The 21,513-nt window shown below is 47.1% G+C and overlaps 2 protein-coding genes across 8 annotated transcripts in view; one reads left to right on the top strand and one right to left on the bottom strand.

The window, feature by feature from the left end:
• The window catches only part of PDS5A (PDS5 cohesin associated factor A), a 168,338-nt gene extending 163,980 nt beyond the window's left edge, over positions 1 to 4,358 (bottom strand). For 5 of the 7 annotated variants that reach the window (XR_002522017.2, XM_021938383.2, XM_021938386.2 and 2 more), the window contains exons 1-2: positions 3,852 to 4,033; positions 2,826 to 3,003 (exon numbers count right to left, since the gene is read on the bottom strand). Coding sequence is in view for 6 of the 7 variants with exons in the window: in XM_021938383.2 (XP_021794075.1) it covers positions 2,826 to 2,963 (138 nt within the window). In the remaining variant the exon portion in view is untranslated. Of the gene's footprint in view, positions 1 to 2,825; positions 3,004 to 3,643; positions 3,739 to 3,851 lie in introns of those variants that run through there. The other 2 variants (XM_021938385.2, XM_021938384.2) reach the window with 2 other exon arrangements.
• A 3,774-nt stretch (positions 4,359 to 8,132) lies between these two features.
• On the top strand, positions 8,133 to 9,171 carry LOC101007900 (translation machinery-associated protein 7). Its single transcript, XM_009206693.4, has one exon. It carries the CDS (start codon positions 8,449 to 8,451, stop codon positions 8,710 to 8,712), a length of 264 nt encoding a protein of 87 aa, XP_009204957.1. The 5' UTR covers positions 8,133 to 8,448; the 3' UTR covers positions 8,713 to 9,171.
• Positions 9,172 to 21,513: the final 12,342 nt, after the last annotated feature.

The raw sequence follows: 21,513 nt of genomic DNA, 5'->3' as shown, positions 1-21,513 counted from the left end.
CAGGCTATTGCATTGTCACTTGTGGCTGTGCATTAAGATGTTGCTGAGGACTGCGAACTCCCACAGCGTATTTATACTGTGGAACGGTGCGGACAGCAGGAGTAGCTGCAGCAGATACCAGCAGATACCAGGGTGTTAATATGTATGTGAAAAATCTTGATAATGGTATTGATGATGAACGTCTCCAGAAAGAGTTTTCTCCATTTGGTACAATCACTAGTGCAAAGGCTATGATGGAGGGTGGTCGCAGCAAAGGGTTTGGTTTTCTATGTTTTCCCTTCCCGGAAGAAGCCACTAAAGCAGTTACAGAAATGAACGGTAGAATTGTGGCCACAAAAACCACTGTATGTAGAGTTAGCTCAGAGCAAAGAAGAGTGCCAGGCTCATTTCACTAACCAGTATACGCAGAGAATGGCCAAGTGTACAAGCTGTGCCCAACCATGTAATCAGCCCCTACCAGACAGCACCTGGTTACTTCATGGCAGCTATTCCACACTCAGAACCGTGCTGCATACTCTCCTCCTAGCCAAACTGCTCCACTAAGACCAAGTCCTTGCTGGACTGCTCAGGGTGCCACACCTCATCCACTCCAATATGCCTGGTGCTATCCACCCAGCTGCTCCTAGACCACCACTTAGTACTATGAGACCAGCTTCTTCACAGGTTCCACGAGTCATATCAACAGAGCGTGTTACTAACACATCAACTTTCCATTTTTTAACCAAAATTATCCAACATTAGAATTCAAGGTTTTAATATTCTTAATTTGAAAACTTAATGTTAAAGATCCATAAATTAACAGTTTTATATTTCATAATTTATCATTCTCAAAACAGTATAACTTTTAGAAGCATCAATCAAGCACCTCAATTAATATATAATCTTTAGTATCAAGATTTGCTTTATTTATTTTATTTTACTTTTTTTGAGACAGAGTTTCACTCTTGTTGCCCAGGCTGGAGTGCAACGGCGCAATCTCCGCTCACCAAGACTTCTGCCTCCCGGGTTCAAGCGATTCTCCTGCCTCAGCCTCCCAGTAGCTAGGATTACAGGCATGTGCCACCACGCCCGGCTGATTTTGTATTTTTAGTAGAACTCCAGACCTCAGGTGATCCACCTGCCTCAGCCTCCCAAAGTGCTGGGATTACAGGCGTGAGCCACCGCACCGGGCCCAAGATTTGTTTTAATGAAAGGGGCCGGGCGCAGTGGCTCACACCTGTAATCCCAGCATATTGGGAGGCCGAAGCGGGCAGATCATTCGAAGTCAGGAGTTCAAGACCAAAGTGACCAACACAGTGAAATCCCATCTCTACTAAAAATACAAAAATTAGCTGGGCGTGGGGTTGGGCGCCTGTAATCCCAGCTACTCCGGAGGCTGAGGCAGGAGAACTGCTTGCACCCAGGAGGTCCATGGAGGTTGCAGTGGGCCGAGACGGCACCACTGCACTCCAGCCTGGGTGACAGAGCAAGACTCTGTCTCAAAAAAAAAAAAAAAAAAAAAAAATTAGCCAGGTGTGGTGGCGCACGGTAGTTCCAGCTACTTGGGAGGCTGAGGCAGAACAGCTTGAACCTGGAAAGTGGAGGTTGCAGTGAGCTGAGATCACACCACTGCACATAGATTTGTTTTAATGAAAGAAACTGTTGTCTTATTCCTTCCAAAAAGGCAACAAATTGCACAACCAAATTAGAGTTTGAAAACTAAACCACATGAATATTTTAAACACTGTACTAATTAAAATGCAACATTAGGTACATTTACTGGGCTCCAAGAGCAAGAGGCCAAGCTCATTCCCTAAAATACATTTCGCCAAGTCGCCCAAGATGGAAACATTGTCAACAATGTTGCTTCCCTCACCTCCCACCAATTCTGATTGATTCTAACTCTGAAAAGTTGTTAAATCATTTCCTAGTCACTATTATCAATGCCATAGCCCTATCTGAAGATTTCAACGTCTTTCACCTAGACTACTGTTCATAGTTTCCTAGCCGGACTCACTACCTCTGGTGTTTCCCTACTCCAATCTAGCACCAATTGTGACAATCAAAATGTCTCCAGCATTGCCAAACATCTCCTGGAGATCAAAGTTGCCCTGACTCAGAACCACTGCTTCAAGCTGATCCTACAAGAAGAGTATCACTTATTTGGTAAGATTCTGGCCACAATCTATGTCAGTGGAACAGAAACCAAAAAAACTTACAAACGTGAGGCTGAAATTTAAAACCTTAACCTTAGGACTGCCATGCTTAAACGAAATTAGCTGACACCTCATAAAAAGAGCCATAATACTCTTAAACTCCTTTGAACTATGTATAGACTTAAATCATCTTACTTTAAGCCTGAATTATGAAAAGTGTACCTTCTGTCAAAGTTTAACCACAATATATACATATTTAAGCTTCTGGACACTAGAAAATTATGCAAATTTTTAAAAAGGACTTTGCGCTTTAATCAGTCCTCCTCAGAAGCTGAAAATAGGAAACTTCTTGGGCAAATTACTGCCTACACGTAAGTGTGCAAGCCACTCTGAACAGTATTCTCATTAAATACCTCCAGAAAAAACTCTAAAAACACACAAATTCTTATGCTTGAAAACCAGGAAGTTTTTGAAAAATCACACTCTTTTTAAATTTCCCACAATGGTTATGTCCTTACAAAGCTTACTCAAAGATAACTTATCTGAGATACAACAGTACCTTTCACAGGGCTAAGAGATCTAAAAAACTTGGAACTCTAAAGGCCAGAACGAGCAGGGTAGCAATATGACAGGAGAAAGTGCCTCCTACCAAAGACATCTGAAGAGCGAACAATCCGTCCAGACGCTTACCTTCAGGCGTTTGATCATCTCGTCAGTGGTGATCTTGTCGGTGATCTCTTTTACCCCCGGAGGGTAAGCGATCTTCCCGTCGGCACTCACGACGCCACAGAGGGCAGTGGCAGGCTTGGGCTGCGCGGTGAAGTCCATCCTGGGGGACAACTTTTGGTTCACAGTCCTCTACCGGCCTCTATCGGTCAGAAAACCAAAGTTCAGCGGGAAAGGGGCGACTTTGTAACCTCTTTTTTCATTTCAAATCTCTCTAATCTGGAAAAGGCCCTTTCTCCCCGGACGCCGGGGACCCGGCAGCGGCCTCGCCACCCGCTCTTTCCCAGGGCTCGAACCCCGCCGGCCCCACCAGCCCCAGCCTAGCCAGCCCCAGGCTCACGGGGCTCCTCGGCACCAGCAGCCGCGGCCGCGGGAGGCGCCGAACAGCGCCAGGAGTTTCCCATTCCGCCTTTCACAATGAAATCCAGCCCCGAGCACCAAGGTCCGAAGTTTGGCGGCCTCAGGAGGCCGGCAAGGACCCCAAGGCCCCCGCTCGGCCGTGGGGAAGAGCCCAGTCCCGCCCGGCCAGTCCCCTCCGGGAAAGCAGACGCGAGGCCTATACGGCTCGGCTTAGGCCGCAAAACTAGGGACCCAGCGGACCCACGCGCAGCGGCGGCTCCCGGGAACAAAACGCCCTTGCCCAGCCGAGCCTCGGACCCGGGGTAGTCCCCGCCGCACTGCCGCCCCTCCCCTGTTCCGCTCCCTCACCCCCGCGGGAGGGGAAAACAAGCCGCCCTCCACCCCGAGCCCCACGCCAGGAAGCGGCTGACGCGGCTCCGCACTTCACATTTTGTTCCTTTAACTTCGGCTGAGGGACCCCAGCTGCTTCTCTGGCCCCCGGCCGCTTGGCGCCTCCGGCACCGCCAAGGCCTTTCCGGCACCCCCGGGCGGCCCCACCGGGCCTCGGACCCGCGGCCCCCCCTCCGGTCTCCTCTTCCGTCCCCTCCCTCCAGCAGCCTAGGGCGGGAGCCGAGCCACCGCCGCCTTTACCTCCTCCTCATGCGGGCGGAAGGTGCATCGAGCGCCCGGGCCTCTGTCAGGTGGTTGCGCCGCCGCCCCTCGTCGGGCTGCACACAAAGCGGCTCCGCGGGTCCCGCCGCCGCCGCCGCCCGCCCGCCCGGGAGCGGCGCTGGGGCTGGCGGTGCCGAGGAGGAGCAGCCGCTGCGGGGGGAGACTCGGGGCGAGTGAGCGCTGGGCGGGGAGACAGTGCCGCTCTCCGTCTGGCCGAGGAAGAGCAGCCTCGAAGGCTCCTCCGGGAACGTGTGCGCGTGTGTCCGCCCGGGACCCCCGCAGCCCGCCCGCACGCACCTCGCGCCGGCCCGGACCGCCGACTCGGACCCGGACGCCCCTCGCAGCGGCGCGCGCCCGGCCGTCCGTGCCCCGGGAGCCGGCCCTCGCGCACACACCGGCCGGTCACGCGAGCGGCGCGAGAGCACGCGAGAGCAGCGCGCGCTCCTCGCTCCCTCCCCTTCCTCCGCCGGCCGTGCATCCGCCTCCCTCGGGCCCGAGGCGGCCGCGCGCAGGGCGGACAGCGCCGCCACCCGGTTGGCGCCAATACCTGCCGCGCGGGGCGCCTCCGGGAGGACCCGACCGGAGAGGGCGAGAGGAGGAGGAGCCCGGGTGGCGGGAAGCGAGCCCAGGTTCCCGCGGCCCTGCGGGGGCACGCGGGGCAAACAGCGCTTTATTTTTCGCAGCGGCGATGAGCTGGTGACTTTGGGGGGGTCATCTTGAGGGACATAGACGGAACCGGTTGGGAGTAGTTAATTGCTCGGTGAAAATGAACTGATTTCTTCCTCAGGGAGAGATCTGGAAAGTCAAGGAAAGTTGTGCAACGGGGCACAGCGTGAGCGGCTCACTCTCGGGTCTTCTGACAGCCACCCGAGTTGCCCACCGTCCTTAGATTTCTGAAGTTAATATTTTGAAAGCTGCAAAACGTGAAAATAGCATTGGGTCGAGTCGTTCTCAAGGTATGATCTTTGGGCCACCAGGCCTCACAATCGCTTTGGGTACTGGCTGAAAACATAGGTTTCCAACTCCAAACATAAAAAAGCGAGGATCTCTGAGAGTGGAACCCAGAAATAAGCATTTATTAATTAGGTAGGTGATTCTTGTCAAAAAGGAAGAACTAATTTTTTTTTAATGTTTTAAACCTACCAAGCATTAACGTTTTCTGTCATCCAAAGGAAAAAACTATCAGGTAAAAAAAGTGCACGCAGCAGTGTTTGAGCATTTTAATGTTTGTGAAATAAATGAACGCAAGAGCATACACTTACCTATTTTAAAAAAAATCAAGAGCATACACAAAATTTCCGAAGAGGAAGTTGAAAAAAGGATACAATAATATGAAATCGCATTCAGCTCTTGAAACTGACCACTACCATAGTTTAAAATGATATTCATTTGTTTATTCAAATTATTCTTGATGGATATCCATTGGTCTATTTTTTTCCCACATCCTTTAACGTCAACTTAAAAATAGTAAAGGTACTGCAGCTCACTAACTTGTTTTTGACGTTTTACACAAGAGAGCAGTCATTGCGAATCTGACACTCCAGTTGCTGATTTGCTAGAACTCTGCCCAGAAGTCAGTGGTTTGTTCTTGGGCATTTACAGTACCAGGCAGAATCCATTTAAAATTGTCTTCATCCAAACTATTAAGTGGACCAAAAGCTGCTCTCTTTTTAGGCTCTCCCTGTCACTTTTGATATTTCTTTTTTTTTTTTTTTTTTTTTTTGAGATGGAGTCTTGCTCTGTCGCCCAGGCTGGAGTGCAGTGGTGCGATCTTGGCTCACTGCAAGCTCTGCCTTCCGGGTTCACACCATTCTCCTGCCTCAGCCTCCCGAGTAGCTGGGACTACAGGCGCCCACCACCACGCCAAGCTAATTTTATCTTTTTGTATTTTTAGTAGAGACAGGTTTTCACTGTGTTAGCCAGAATGGTCTGGATCTTCTGACCTCATGATCCGCCCGCCTCAGCCTCCCAAAGTGCTGGGATTACAGGCATGAGCCACTGTGCCCGGCCAACTTTTGATATTTTTTTCTGTGTTACATTTAATTAAACAGCAATGATTTTATCTTTCATTCTCCTCAGTAGCTTGCCCATTATTCAGTGGAGTTTTGTATATGTACATAGATTTTTAAATTATTATTATTTTATTATTTTTTGAGACAAAGTCTCACTCTGTCGCCCAGGCTCCATTGCAGTGGCATGGTCTCAGCTCACTACAGCATCTGCCTCCCAGGTTCAAGCAATTCTTGTGACTCAAGCCCACAAGTAGCTGGGACTACGGGTGTGCGCCACCATACCAGGCTAATTTTTATTTTATTTTACTTTATTTTTGAGACAGAGTCTCCCTCTGTTGCCCAGGCTGGAGTGTGGTGGTGTCATCCTGGCTCATTACAACCTCTGCCTTCTGGGTTCAAGCAATTCTCCTGCCTCACCCTCCCAAGTAGCTGAGATTACAGGAGCCCGCCACTATGCCTGGATAATTTTTGTATTTTTAGTAGATACAGGGTTTCACCACGTTGGTCAGGCTAGTCTCAAACTCCTGACCTCAGGTAATCTGCCCGCCTCAGCCTCCCAAAGTGCTGGGATTACAGGCGTGAGCCACCGCGCCCAGCCTTACTGGTTGATTTCATATCTTTTTTTTTTTTGACATGGAGTCTCACTCTATCACCAGGTTTGAGTGCAGTAGTGCGATCTTGGTTCACTGCACCTCTCTGCCTCCCAGGTTCGAGAGATTTGTCTGCTTCAGCCTCCCAAGTAGCTGGGACTACAGGCACACACCACCACGCCCAGCTTATTTTTATATTTTTAGTAGAGATGGGGTTTCACCATATTGGCCAGGCTGATCTCGAACTCCTGACCTCATGATCCAGCCGCCTCGGCCCCTCAAAGTGCTGGGATTACAGGTGTGAGCCCCTGTGCCTGGCCTATTTTATTTTTTTGAGACGAAGTCTTGCTCTGTTGCCCAGGCTGTAGGGCAGTGGTGCAGTCTGGGCGCACTGCAACCTATGCCTCCTGGGTTCAAGCAAATCTCCTGCCCCAGCCTCCCAAGTATCAGGGACTACAGGCATGCGCCACCACGCCCAGCTAATTTTTATATTTTTAGTAGAGATGGGGTTTTACCATGTTGGCCAGACTGGTCTCCAACTCTTGACCCTAGGTGATCCACCCGCCTTGGGCTCCCAAAGTGCTGGAATTACAGGCATGAGCCACTGCACCCAACCTCCACCAAGCTTTTCTTCCCCACTCAGTGCCCAAAACAATGCCTTATATTGTAGGCCTCTTTAAATAATTGTTTCACAAATGAAGGCCTGCCCTCCTGGTGGACCTTAATTTGTTTGGGGAGAAATAGACCAAAATAACAATAATACATGTATATGAAAATAAAGTAGGGAAGAGCTGGGCACGGTGACTCGGTGACTCGCACCTGTGATCCCAGCACTTTGGGAGGGGGAGGCAGGCAGACTATTTGAGGTCATGAGTTTCAGACCAGCCTGGCCAACATGGTGAAACCCCATCTCTATTAAAAACTCAAAAAAATTAGACTCAGTGGCTCAGATGCAGTGGCTCAGGACTGTAATCCCAGCACTTTGGGAAGCCGAGGCGGGTGGATCACCTGAGGTCAGGAGTTCTAGACCAGCCTGACCAACATGGTGAAACCCTGTCTCTAGTAAAAATACAAAAATTAGCCAGGCACGCTGGCACATATCTGTAATCCCAGCTACTAGGGAGGCTGAGGCAGGAGACTCGCTTGAACCGGGGAGATGGAGGTTGCAGTGAGCTGAGAAAGCACCACTGCCCTCCAGCCTGGGCGACAGAGTGAGACTCCCAGGAGTGAGAGAGAGTACAGATCACATATAGCCTTTTAGACCTCTGGTAGAACTGTGGCTATCCTCTGACTGAGATGGGAAACTCATGGACTGTTTTAAGCAAAGAGGTGATCTGATGTATGTCCTGAGTTAGGCAACATTGGACAAACCACTTAATCCTTCTGTGCCTCATTTTCTTCATCTGTAAAACAAGGATAATAATAGTATCTTCCTCAGATGATTATCATGAGGAATAAATATGTTAATTTATTTTTTTTTCTGTCGCCCAGGCTGGAGTGCAGTGCTGTAATCTTGGCTCATTGCAACCTCTGCCTCCCAGGTTCAAGAGATTCTCTTGCCTCAGCTTCCCTAGTAGCTGGGATTACAGGCGCGCGCCACTATGCCCAGCTATTTTTTGTATTTTTAGTGGAGATGGGATTTCACCAGGTTGGCCAGGCTGCTCTCGAACTCCTGACGTCAGGTGATCTGCCCACCTTGGCCTCCCAAAGTGCTACGATTACAGGTGTGAGCCACTGCGCCTGGCCATAAGTTAATGTTTGCAAAGTGCCTAGAATAGTAACTCGCATATGCTAAGCTCTACATAATTTTTTTTCATAAAATAAAAAAAAAATCATTATAGCTGCTGGGTTGAAAATAGCAGTAGATATGCAAATGTGGAAGAAGGGTAGTCCGGTAGGTGTAAGACAACTATAAAAATCCCAAGGAAAAATGGTAACAAGAACCATTTCTTAGAATGATAGCTAATAGAGGTAATGGCAGTAGAGGTGGTGAAAAGGGGCAGAAGAAGAAGAGACAAGAAATCAGGGATGACAGCAGGTGCCATGTCCAGCCGCGAAGGTGGCAAGAAGAAGCCCCTGAAACAGCCCAAGAAGCAGGCCAAGGAGATGCACAAGGAAGAGAAGGCTTTCAAGCAGAAACAAAAAGAGGAGCAAAAGAAACTCGAGGAGCTAAAAGCGAAGGTGGCAGGGAAGGGGCCCCTGACCACAGGTGGAATTAAGAAATCTGGCAAAAAGTAAGCTGTTCCTTGTGCCTGAGGAAATGATGACCCTTTATTTCATCAGTATTTAAACATCAGTATTCCCTGCCATAACATCTTTTGCCACCGATAGCTGGAATTAAGTGTTGTTTTGGAGCTGTTGTACATTTAAGAATAAACTTTCGTTAAAAAAAAAAAAAAAAGAAGAAGAAGAAAAGAAAGAAATCAAAGATGACTCTTAAAAGTTTTCAGCCTGAGTAACTAGAACCACTATCAAGATAATGAGGACTGTGCTTGGATCAGATCAGATTTAGGGCCTAAAAGATATCCATGCTATCATAAAAGTTAATTAAACAGTCACTGAGCTCCTGTACTGGGTAAGGCATTGAACTAGGCACTGAGAGAATATGTTAAAAACAAAATCCGGCTGGGCATGCTGGCTCACACCTGTAATTCCAGCACTTTGGGAGGCCGAGAACGGATCACAAGGTCAGGAGTTTAAGACCAGCCTGCCCGACATGGTGAAATCCTGTCTCTACTAAAAATACAAAAAATTAGCTGGTCATGGTGGTGGGCGCCTGTAATCCCAGCTACTCGGGAGGCTGAGGCAGGAGAATTTCTTGAACCCGGGAGGCAGAGGTTGCAGTAAGCCAAGATCACACCACTGCACTCCAGCCTCGGGGACAGAGTGAGACTCCATCTCAAAAAAAAAAAAAGGCCGGGCTGGGTGCCTTATACCTGTAATCCTAGCACTTTGGGAGGCGGAGGCGGGTGGATCCCGAGGTCAGGAGCTCGAGACCAACCTGACCAACATGTGAAAACCTCATCTTTACTAAAAATACAAAAATTAGCTGGGCATGGTGGCACGTGCCTGTAATCCCAGCTACTCAGGAGGCTGAGATAGGAGAATCACTCGAACCCAGGAGATGGAGGTTGCGGTGAGCCAAAATTACACCACTGCACTCCAGCCTGGGTGACAGAGTGAGACTCCATCTCAAAAAAAAAAAACCATGACAAAGTCCCTATGCTTTACAGGATCACAGTCTATTGGAGGAACTGGAGACATACATCTAATCCCAATTTGAGACAAGCCTGTGATATGTTTTTGTGTTTTTGGTTTTGTTTTTGATTTTGTTTTCTGTTTGAGAGGGAGTCTCACTCTGTTGCCCAGACTGGAGTACAGTGGTGCAATCTTGGCTCACTGAAACTTCCACCTTGCAGGTTCAAGCCATTCTCCTGCCTCAGCCTCCTGAGTAGCTGGGATCACAGGCATGCACCACCAAAACCAGCTGATTTTTGTATTTTTAATAGGGATGACTGGATTTCATTATTTTGGCCAGGCTAGTCTCAAACTCCTGACCTCAAGTGATCTGCCTGCTTCAACCTCCCAAAGTGCTGGGATTACAGGCGTGAGCCACCGCGCCTGGCCACTGTGATATGTTTTATATTGGAGATGTGAACCACATTGTCTGGGAGCCTGGAAAAGCGATGCTAGGGAGCTTCACAAAAGAGACATTTGAGGCTAGGCTTTGAAGAATGAGTTGCAACGAATAGTTGTTGTGGAGAGAATAGCTAATAAACGTAACCACAGGGTAAAACACAAAAAAATAACAGCCGGGCCACGGTGGCTCACCCCTGTAATCCCAGCAGTTTAGGAAGCAGAGGCAGGCAGATCACTAGGTCAGGAGTTTGAGACTATCCTGGCCAACATGGTGAAACCCCCATCTCTACTAAAAATACTAAAATTAGCAGGGCCTGGTGGCGTGTGCCTGTAGTCCCAGCCACTCAGGAGGCTGAGGCAGGAGAATCGCTTGAACCTGGGAGGCGGAGATTGCAGTGAGCTGAGGTCGCACCACTGCACTCCAGCTTGGTAACAGAGTGAGACTCTGTCTCAAAAACAACCAACCAACCAACCAACCAACCAACCAACCAACCAACCAACAAACAAAACCACAAAAAAACACACAAGGCTTAGAAGTGATTTAATCCAATTTGTTTTGGAGGAAAAAGTTTTAATCCCAGCACATTGGAGGGGCCAGGGCAGGAGGATGCCTTGAGCCCAGGAGTTCAAGAACAGCCCGGCCAACATGACAAAACCCTGTCTATACCAAAAAAATACAAAAATTAGCCTACAGGCACACATCCATAGTCCCAGCTACTTGGGAGACTGAGGTGGGAGAATCCCTTAAGCCTGGGAGGCGCAGGTTGTAGTGAGCCAAGACCATGCCACTGTACTCCCAACTCCAGCCTGGACCACAGAACAAGACATGGTCTCAATTAAAAACAAAAAAAAGAGTTTTCTGTGGTTAATAATTGCACAAAGGGGTGGCTTTGTGAGTCTTTATTCTACCCCCCACATAATTTCAATCAGTGTCCCCCTCACACACACATTCAATTATATAATCAATGTACAAAATTGCGTCCAGTGCAATTTGAGGACAAACTCCGACCCCCAATTTCACTACAACTCCTTTTATATATAAATTCTAGAGCTCCTGACCAACTTGGCAAAATCTCATCTCTACTAAAAAAAAAAAAAATATATATATATATATATATGCAAAAATTAGCCTCGTGGGGTGGTGCACACCTGTAGTCCCAGCTACCTGGGAGGCTGAGGCATCAGAATTGTATGACTGGGAAGCAGGGGTTGCAGTGAACTGAGACTGCATCACTGCACTCCAGCCTGGGCGACAGAGAAAGACTCTGTCTAAAAAAAAAAAAAAAAAGAAAAAGAAAAAGAAAAAAGACCTGAGCATGGTGGCTCACGCCTGTACGCCCAACACTTTGGGAGGCCAAGGCAGGTGAATCACCTCAGGTCAGGAGTTTGAGACCAGCCTGGCCAACATGGTGAAACCCTGTCTCTACTTAAAATACAAAAATTAGCCAGGTGTGGTGGTATGCACCTGTAATCCCAGCTACTTGGGAGGCTGAGGCGGGAGAATTGCTTGAACCTGGGAAGTGGAGGTTGCAGTGGGCCGAGATCGCATCATTGCACTCCAGCCTGAGCGATAGGGTGAGACTCCTCCTCAAAAATAAATAAATAAATAGGGCGAGGTGCAGTGGCTCACACCTGTAATCCCAGCGCTTTGGGAGGCCGTGGCAGGCAGATCACCTGAAGTCAGGAGTTCGAGACAAGCCTGGCCAACACGGTGAAACCCCCTTCTCTACTAAAAATACAAAAATTAGCCCAGTGTGATTCAAGAGAACTACTTGAACTTGGGAGGTGGAGGTTGCAGTGAGCCAAGACGTGCCATTGCACTCCAGCCCGGGCAACAGGGCAAGACTCAGTCTAAAAAAGGACAAAAAAAAATTAGCCAGGCATCATGGCATGTACCTGTATTTCCAGCTACTCAAGAGGCTGAAGTGGGAAGATCACTTGAGCCCAGGTGATCGAGGCTTCAGTGAGCTGTGATTACACCACTGAACTCCAGCCTGGGTGACAGAGTAAGACCCTGTCTCAAAAAAATAAAAATAGAATAAGAAAGTAAACTTATGACATGTACTTCTTTACTACAGTTACGGGCAGAATAGATTCATTTATCAAATGTATTAGAGAAGATAATCATGCCCAGGTGCGGTGGCTCACGCCTGCAATCCCAGCACTTTGGGAGGCCGAGGCAGGTGGATCACGAGGTCAGGAGATCCAGACCATCCTGGCTAACATGGTGAAACCCCGTCTCTACTGAAAAATACAAAAAATTATCCGGGCGTGGTGGTGGGCACGCTGTAGCTGTAGTCCCAGTCTCAGGAGGCTGAGATGGGAAACTGGCATGAACCCAGGAGGTGGAGCTTGCAGTGAGCCGAGATCGCACCATTGCACTCCAGCCTGGGCAACAGAGCAAGACTGTCACACAAAAAAATTGTTTTCTTCATGTAAAATATCTTTTATCTGAGCTAATTTGAGTACATTTCTGATGTTAACCACCAAATATGACCTAACTTAGAATGAACAATTGGACTTTATGAAATCTTAACCAAGATTCATGAACCCATCTGTAGTGGGTTGAATAGTGCCCCATCACACACACACACACACACAATTCATGTCCACCTGGAACCTCCTAATATGGTCTTATTTGGAAGCAGCATCTTTGCAGATGTAATTATTTAAAACAAACTCATACTGTATTAGGGTAGGCCCTAAATCCACTGACCAGTGTCTTAATAAGAAGATATGAAGACACACAGGGATGAAGTCCCGTGTGGGGATGGAGGCAATGAATGGAGTGATGACTGCAAGCCAAGGAATGACAAGGATCACCAGCAAGCACCAGAAACAGAGAAAGAGACAGGGAAGGATTCTTTCCTCAAGCCTTCAAAGCGAACATAGCCTTGTTCACACCTAGATTTCGGACTTCTAGACTCTGAAACTGTAAAAGTGTAAGTTTCTGTTGTTTTAAGCCACCATATTTGTGGCACTTCAATACAACAGTCCTATGAAACCAATACACCAGCCATATGCAAAAATTGTCTTGGCTGGGTACAATGGCTCACCCCTGTAATCCCAGTACTTTGGGAGGCCGAAGTGGTCGGATCATGAGGTGAGGAGTTTGAGACCAGCCTGGCCAACATGGTAAAACACCATCTGTACTAAAACTGCAAAAATTATACAGGCGAGGTGGCAGGTGCCTGTAATACCAGCTACTCAGGAGGCTGAAGCAGGAGAATTGCTTGAACCCAGGAGGCAGAGGTTGCAGTGAGCTGAGATCACGCCATTGCACTCCAGCCTGGGTGACAGAACGAGACTCTTTGTTTCAAAAAAAAAAAAAGAAAAAAAAAGGAAGAAGAAAAAAAACCTGTCTTAAAGTGGAGTAGTTAGTAGCCATAAGAAAGCAAAAACATTTCCCCTCTGAGAGAAAAATGTCATCATTCTCATGTTGACCTAAACATTTGCTTTTAAAGAACTGTGAAACATCTATATAGCTGTAAACAACAGCTTACCTGATTTCTACATTTTTTTCAGTTGTGTTAACTCTGTAAGCATAAATCAATTTCTTTATTTGCTCTTTTTTAAATTTCGGATTCAGGGGTACATGTACAGGTTTATTATAAGACTAAATTGTGGCTGGGCACGGTGGCTCACACCTGTAATCCCAGCGCTTTGGGAGGCCAAGACGGGTGGATCACAAGGTCAGGAGATCAAGACCACCCTGGCTAACATGGTGAAACCCCATCTCTACTAAAAATACAAAAAAAATTGGCCAGGCATGGTGGTGGGCGCCTGTAGTCCCAGCTACTCGGGAGGCTGAGGCAGGAGAATGGCGTGAACCTGGGAGGCGGAGCTTGCAGTGACCCGAGATGGCGCCCCCGCACTCCAGCCTGGGTGACAGAGTGAGACTCCATCTCAAAAAAAAAAAAAAAAAAAAAAAAAGAATAAATTGTGTAATGCTAAGGTTTGGGCTTCTATTGATCACATCACCCAGACAGTGAACATAGTACTCAGTAGGAAGTTTTTCAGCCCTTTCCCCTCTCCCTCTCTCCTTTTGGAGTCCCTAGTGGCTAGTGTTCCCAGCTTTATGTCCATGTATATTTTCTCATTTTCTTTCTTTTCTTTTTCTTTTGAGGCAGAGTTTCGCTCTTGTTGCCCAGTCTGGAGTGCAATGACGCGATCTTGGCTCACTGCAACCTCTGCCTTCCAGGTTCAAGCGATTCTTCTGCCTCAGCCTCCCAAGTAGCTGGGATTACAGGAGCCTCCCACCACGCCTGGCTAATTTGTTTTTTTTCTTCAGACGGATTCTCACTCTGTCACCCAGGCTGGAGTGCAGTGGGGCCATCTTGGCTCACCGCAACCTCCGCCTCCTAGGTTCAAGCAGCTCTGCTGCCTCAGCCTCCTGAGTAGCTGGGATTACAAAAGCATGCCACCATGCCCAGGTAATTTTTGCATTTTTAGTAGAGATGGGGTTTCACCATGTTGGTCAGACTGGTCTCAAACTCCTGACCTCATGATCCACCCACCTCAGCCTCCCAAAGTGCTGGGATTACAGGTGTGAGCCACCACGCCCAGCCCCCTAATGTTTGTATTTTTAGTAGAGACAGTTTCACCATGTTAGTCAGGCTGATCTTGAACTCCTGACTTCAGGTGATCCACAGGCATGAGCCACCGTGCCAGGCCCATTTACAAACATTCTTATGCAATAGAACAATATGCAAGCAAATATTTAAATAATTATACAACTAATGTGGAAAAACTGCAAAAATGGAGCTGTTGTATGGCAGACAGCTTTACCAAACCCTTGCTTCAAGTATTGATTTGTCATTTTTCAGTTGTGCAAAAGTTCAAACTAAAATTTTAAAAGCAGTTTAAGAATGGAAGTATAGGCTGCACGTGGTGGCTCACGCCTGTAATCCCAGCACTTTGGGAGGCTCAGGCGGGCGGATCACGAGGTCAGGAGTTTGAGACCAGCCTGGCCAACATGATGCAACCCCGTCTCTACTAAAAATACAAAAAATTAGCCGGATGTGGTGGTGGGTGCCTGTAATTACAGCTACTCGGGAGGCTGAGGCAGGAGAATTGCTTGAACCCAGGAGGCAGAGTTTGCAGTGAGCCAAGATCACACCACTGCACTCCAGCCTGGGTGACAGAGCAAAACTACGTCTCCGGGGGGGGGAAAAAGGAGAAGAATGGAAGTATAGGCTGGGCCCAGCCTCTCATGCCTGTAATCCCAGCACTTTGGGAAGCCGAGGCAGGTGGATTACCTGAGGTCAGGAGTTCAAGACCAGGCTGACCAACGTGATGAAACCCCATCTCTACTAAAAATACAAAAATCAGCCAGGTGTGGTGGTGTGTGCCTGTAGTCCCAGCTACTCGGGAGGCTGAGTTAGGAGAATTGCTTGAACCCTCGAGGCGGACGTTACAGTGAGCTGAGATGGCGTCACTGCACTCCAGTCTGGATGACAGGGCCAGACTCCGTCTCAAAAAAAAAAAAAAAAAAAAAGGCCGGGCACAGTGGCTCATTCCTGTAACCCCAGCATTTTGAGAGGCTTAGGCGAGCGGATCAGGAGGTCAAGAGATTGAGACCATCCTGGCCAACATGGTGAAACCCTGCCTCTACTAAAAATACAAAAATTAGCTGGGTGTGGTGGTGCGCGCCTTCAGTCCCAGCTACTCGTGAGGCTGAGGCAGGAGAATTGCTTGAACCCAGCAGGCAGAGGTTGTAGTGAGCTAAGATTGCGCCACTGCACTCCAGCCTGGCGACAGAGCGAGACTCTGCTTAAAAAAAAAAAAAGAATGGAAGAATACAATGAATAACTGAGGTTCTGCAAAATTGGAAGGACAAAAGTCAAGGAAGTTACTTTATTTTGTTTTGTTTTATTTTGTTATTTTGAGACGGTGGACACCCAGGTTGGAATGCAGTGGCATTATCTCGGTTCACTGCAGCTTGGACCTCCAGGACTCAAGCAATCCTCCCACATCAGCCTTTGAAGTAGTAGCTGGGACTACAGGCACTCACTAGGATACCTGGCTTATTTTTGTATTTTTTGTAGACACAGGGTCTCACTAGGTAGCCCAGGCTGGTCTCAAACTCCTGAGCTCAGGTGATCCGCCTGCCTTGTCCTCCCAAAGTGCTGGGATTACAGACGTGAACCATTGCTCTCTCCCCGCCTGTTTTTCTTTTTTTGAGGAAGAGTCTCACTCTGCCCAAGCTGGAGTGCAGTGGCGCAATCACAGTTTACTGCAGCCTTGATCTCCTTCCTGAGCTCCAGCAATCCTCCTGTCTCAGCTTCCCAAAGTGCTGGCATTACAGGTGTGAGCCACAGAGTCCAGCCAAGAAAAACATTTTCTATTATTTATAACCAATCAAATGTCATTATAGGCTGGGCACAGTGGCTCACGCCTGTATTCTCAGCTACTTGGGAGGCTGAGGCAGAAGAATTGCTTGAACCTGGGAGGCAGAGGTTGCAGTGAGCCAAGATCATGCCACTGCACTCTAGCCTGGGGGACAGAGTGAGACTCTGTCTCAAAAAAAAAAAAAAAAAAAAAGTCGTTATATAATAACCAGCAGATTGTTAAGTACTTGAACTTCAAATTTCTAGTTTAACTGGAAATGTAACCAAATTAGAACTGGTAGCCAACACTATTTGACTTGTCTGAGAGATGTGCCAAGGATTTGCGCAACTTTTGCCTTATAAAGTTTTCCAAGTAATTATAGAAACTGCTCAGTTCTTGGAATGTGGACTACCTAGATAAATACTGTTTTGGGAAAACTCTACAGGGTTCAGTTATGCAGAGGCTTGTCTAAAGACTAAAGAAAATTAAGCAGAGTCTGCAGGAAATTTAAGGACTAATTTCACCTTCTAATCATAACTGAGATATATCATAATTTTCAGGATACAGGAAGTTTCTTGTTAATTGAATTATTTGATAAATTGAATCTTAACTAGAAAACTCCTTTTCTTTCCACTCTTTTGGAAATATTTCTAGAATATATCAGTTCTTTTTTCAGTCCTTAGGAAGCACAGGATAGGCTGGGCACTGTGGCTCACCCCTATAATCTCAATGAGATAAAGTACCTGAAGTGCTTAGCACAGTGCCTGGAGCATAATATGTGCTTAATAGCTGTTGTCTACTATTTTCTTTTCTTTTCTTTTTTTTTTGAGACAGAGTCTCACACTGTTGCCTGGGCTGGAGAGTAACGGTGCGATCTCGGCTCACTGCAACCTCCGCCTCCGCCTCCCAGGTTCAAGTGATTCTCCTGCCTCAGCCTCCCGAGTAGCTGGGATTATAGTTACCTGCCACCACACCCAACTAATTTTTTGTATTTTTAGTAGAGATAGGGTTTTACTATGTTGGCCAGGCTGGTCTCGAACTCCTGACCTCGTTATCTGCCTACCTTGGCCTGCCAAAGTGCTAGGATTACAGGCGTGAGCCACCATGCACAGCCTACTATTGTTAATGTTGTCCATATTATTGCCACTATTGCTGTTAGTTCTCTTTGGTTTCCGGAAGCAAAGGAAATGAACTTAAGCTAGCTTAAGCAAGGAAAAAAATGTGTATATATATAAAATCATCATCATATATATGATAATGATAACAGGGGTGCTTCATGGAACCCAAGTAAAATTACAGCTAGACTTCAAGAAAAGAGTCAGGTAAGAACTGAAAGATGATATCAGGAATACATTCTACTCCTAATTTTCCTCTCAACATCTCCTTCATTCCTTTTTTTTTTTTTCCGAGCCAGAGTTTCGCTCTTGTTGCCCAGGCTGGAGTGCAATGGTGTGATCTCCACTCACTGCAATGTCTGTCTCCTGGGTTCAAGTGATTCTCCTGCCTCAGCCTCCCAAGTAGCTGGGATTATAGGCATGCACCACTATGCCAGGCTAATTTTTGTATTTTTAGTAGAGATGGGGTTTCACCATGCTAGTCAGGCTGGTCTCGAACTCCTGAACTCAGGTGACCCACCTGCCTTGACCTTCCAAAATGTTGGGAGTACAGGTGTGAGCCACTGCACTTGGCCCTTCATACTTTGCTTTTAAAAAAGAGCTCCTTCTTTGCTTTTCAGTCCGCATGACATGCAGTAAAGAATCACCTCTCATTGTTTGTTTGTTTTGAGACGGAGTCTCTCACTGTTGCCTGGGTTAGAGTGCAAAGGTGCGATCTCGGCTCACTGCAACCTCTGCCTCCCAGGTTCAAGCAATTCTCCTGCCTCAGGCTCCTGAGTAGCTGGGATTACAGTTGCCAGCCACCAAGCTCCTGCTAATTTTTTGTATTTTTAATAGTGACAGAGTTTCACTATGTTGGCCAGGCTGGTCTCGAACTCCTGACCTTGTGATCCGTCTGCCTCAGCCTCCCAAAATGCTGGGATTACAGGCATGAGCCACTGTGCCCAGCCTTGTTTGTATTTTTAGTAGAGACAGTGTTTCGCCATGTTGGCCAGGCCAACTCCTGGACTCAATTGATCTGCCCACCTCTGCCTCCCAAAATGCTGGGATTACATGTGTGAGCCTCCACACCCAGCCACCTCTCATCTTCTGAGTTTACATCTCCTACATCTTAGACTAGCCCAGACTAAACTAGAATCTCTCAGTCCAAATACGAAATGCCAAGGATAATAAATGGAATTCTTTTTTCTTTTTCCCATAGAACTTACCATCTAGAATACAAAATAATTTACTTATTTTTTTTTTTGATTATTTATGGTTTGCTTCTCCAGATGCACATGCCTTGTTTAATCAACTGGGGACAAGTGTGCAGGGTCATGTCTAAAACATGAAGTGAACCACCATTAATGAATTGGGAAACCAGTAGCAATTTTCAGAGAAAGGAAGAATCATGCACAAGCTATATCCTCCGAAAGATCTCCACCAAAGTTTTATTTCTGTTAAAGTAGCACCAACTTGGTGTTCTTTATATTACACACACCCAACATTCACAATGTACCCACCAATCTGTTAAAAATAAAATCTCTCTCAGCATCACATTTAATTATTTAAATGAAATTTTCAGTTTGACTTTTTAAATTCTTTTTTTTTTTTTTTGAGATGGAATTTCGCTGTTGTTGTCTAAGCCGGAGTGCAATGGCGAGATCTTGGCCTTCCAGGTTCAAGCGATTCTCCTGCCTCATCCTCCTAAGTAGCTGGGATTACAGGTGCAAACCACCAAGCCTGGCTATTTTGTATTTTTAGTAGAGATGGGGTTTCACCATGTTGGCCAGGCTGGTCTCAAACTCCTGACTTCAAAAGAGTCACCCGCCTTGGCCTCCCAAAGTGCTGGGATTATAGGTCTGAGCCACCGACCCCGGCCCACTATTCACATTTTAACAAGTAATCCTTAATATATATTTATAGATTCAAAATTAATAATACAGCTGGATGCAGTGGCTCAGCCCTCTAATCTCAGCACTTTGGGAGGCCAAGGCAGACGAATCACTTGAGGTAAGGAGTTGGAGACCAGCCTGGCCAACATGGTGAAACCCTTTCTCTACTAAAAATAGAAAAATTGGCTGGGCGTGGTGGTACACGCCTATAATCCCAGCTACTTGGGAGGCTGAGGCACCAGAATCGCTTGAACCTGAGAGGCAGAGGTTGCAGTGAGCCCAGATTGCACCACTGCACTCCAGCCTGAGTGTCACAGCGAGACTCCATCTCAAACAACAACCAAAAAAAAAAAAAAGAAGAAGAAGAAGAAAGAAAACTATTACTCATAAGAAACTCCTTGGCTGGACCATGATCTGCATCCCTGAGTCTGTCACAGTTGGTGTCGCAAGACAGACTTTTATTCCTCCTTGTGTGCCATTTCCTTTCTGGGGTATTTAGCAAATGCCATGGGGAACAGAAGGGATATTTGGCAATGTGACTAAATGCAGGGAGAGAGACAGACAGAGATTCTTTTTGAATATTATTGAAGAAGGGCAGTATTTTCAATGTGAACAGTCTGATTGTATATACACCATGGATAGGATTGATACACTCCTGATCCCATCTAAAGTAGAGCAGAGCTGAATGGCTCAAGCCTGTGCCAAACGTAGAGAAGAGATAGGATCCTAGGGAAAGGGTGCAAGTCTCTGTCATGGAGGGAGGAGAAAAGAAAGAGAAGATCCCAAAGGGAGAGTGTATATTTGTGGGCAAAAAGAGGCATGGCCATGTAGGGCAGCTCAATGGACCTAAAAGAAGGTGTCCTAAATGGACCACTGCCCATTAAGGATAAACGGGAAAGCTGATATGAAAAGAATAGAGGAACTCTTTCCAAACTCTTACTCCCTTGGGGCTTGGAGTTGGGAGCTCTGACACTAACTTGAAGCAAGGGACTATTATGTACATTCTGTAAGAATAAAGCTCTGGGCCGGGCGCGGTGGCTCAAGCCTGTAATCCCAGCACTTTGGGAGGCCGAGACGGGCGGATCACGAGGTCAGGAGATCGAGACCATCCTGGCTAACATGGTGAAACCCCGTCTCTACTAAGAAATAAAAAAAAAAAAAAAAATAGCCGGGCGAGATGGCGGGCGCCTGTAGTCCCAGCTACTCGGGAGGCTGAGGCCGGAGAATGGCGTGAACCCGGGAGGCGGAGCTTGCAGTGAGCTGAGATCCGGCCACTGCACTCCAGCCTGGGCTACAGAGCGAGACTCCGTCTCAAAAAAAAAAAAAAAAAAAAGAATAAAGCTCTGTGAGGGCAAGGATCTTTGTTTATTTTGTTCACTGATATATCCTGAGCGCCTGGCACCTATAATTACTCAACAAATATTTGTTCAATTAAATAAATTCTAGATTGTATATATATGCTTGACTGGCTAACAGAGGGATTGTTTTATATTGGATTGTACCACCTCTGCATTTCCTATTCAGGGCATAATTCTGACGTTTCATTAGAAATCAGCCGGACACGGTGGCTCACGCCTGTAATTCCAGCACTTTAGGAGGCAGAGAAGGACATATCACTTGAGGTCACAAGTTCAGAATCAGCCTGGTCAACATGGTGAAACCCTACCTCTTCTAAAAATACAAAAATTAAAATAAAAAAACAAAAATTAACCGGGCGTGGTGGTGCATGCCTGTAGTCCCAGCTACTGGGGAGGCTGAGGCAGGAGAATCACTTGAACCTAAGACATGGAGGTTGTGGTGAGCCAAGATTGCGCAGCTGCACTCCAGCAGGTCTGGGCATGGTGGCTCGAGTCTGTAATTCCAGCATTTTGGGAGGCAGAGGCAGGCAGATTACTTGAGGTCAGGAGTTCCAGACCAACCTGGCCAATATCGTGAAACCCCTTCTCTACTAAAAATACAAAAATTAGCCAGACATGGGGGCACACAACTGTAATCCCAGCTATTCACTTCTTAGGGGCTAAGGTTGAGGTGAGAGGATCGCTTGAGGTCGGGAGGCGGAGGTTGTAGTGAACGGAAATCAC

The sequence above is a fragment of the Papio anubis genome, chromosome 3 (assembly GCF_008728515.1).
Source record: "Papio anubis isolate 15944 chromosome 3, Panubis1.0, whole genome shotgun sequence".
Taxonomy (NCBI): Eukaryota; Metazoa; Chordata; class Mammalia; order Primates; family Cercopithecidae; genus Papio; species Papio anubis.
The sequence above is the reverse complement of the archived record's forward strand: the minus strand, read 5'-3'. Positions and strand labels throughout refer to the sequence as shown.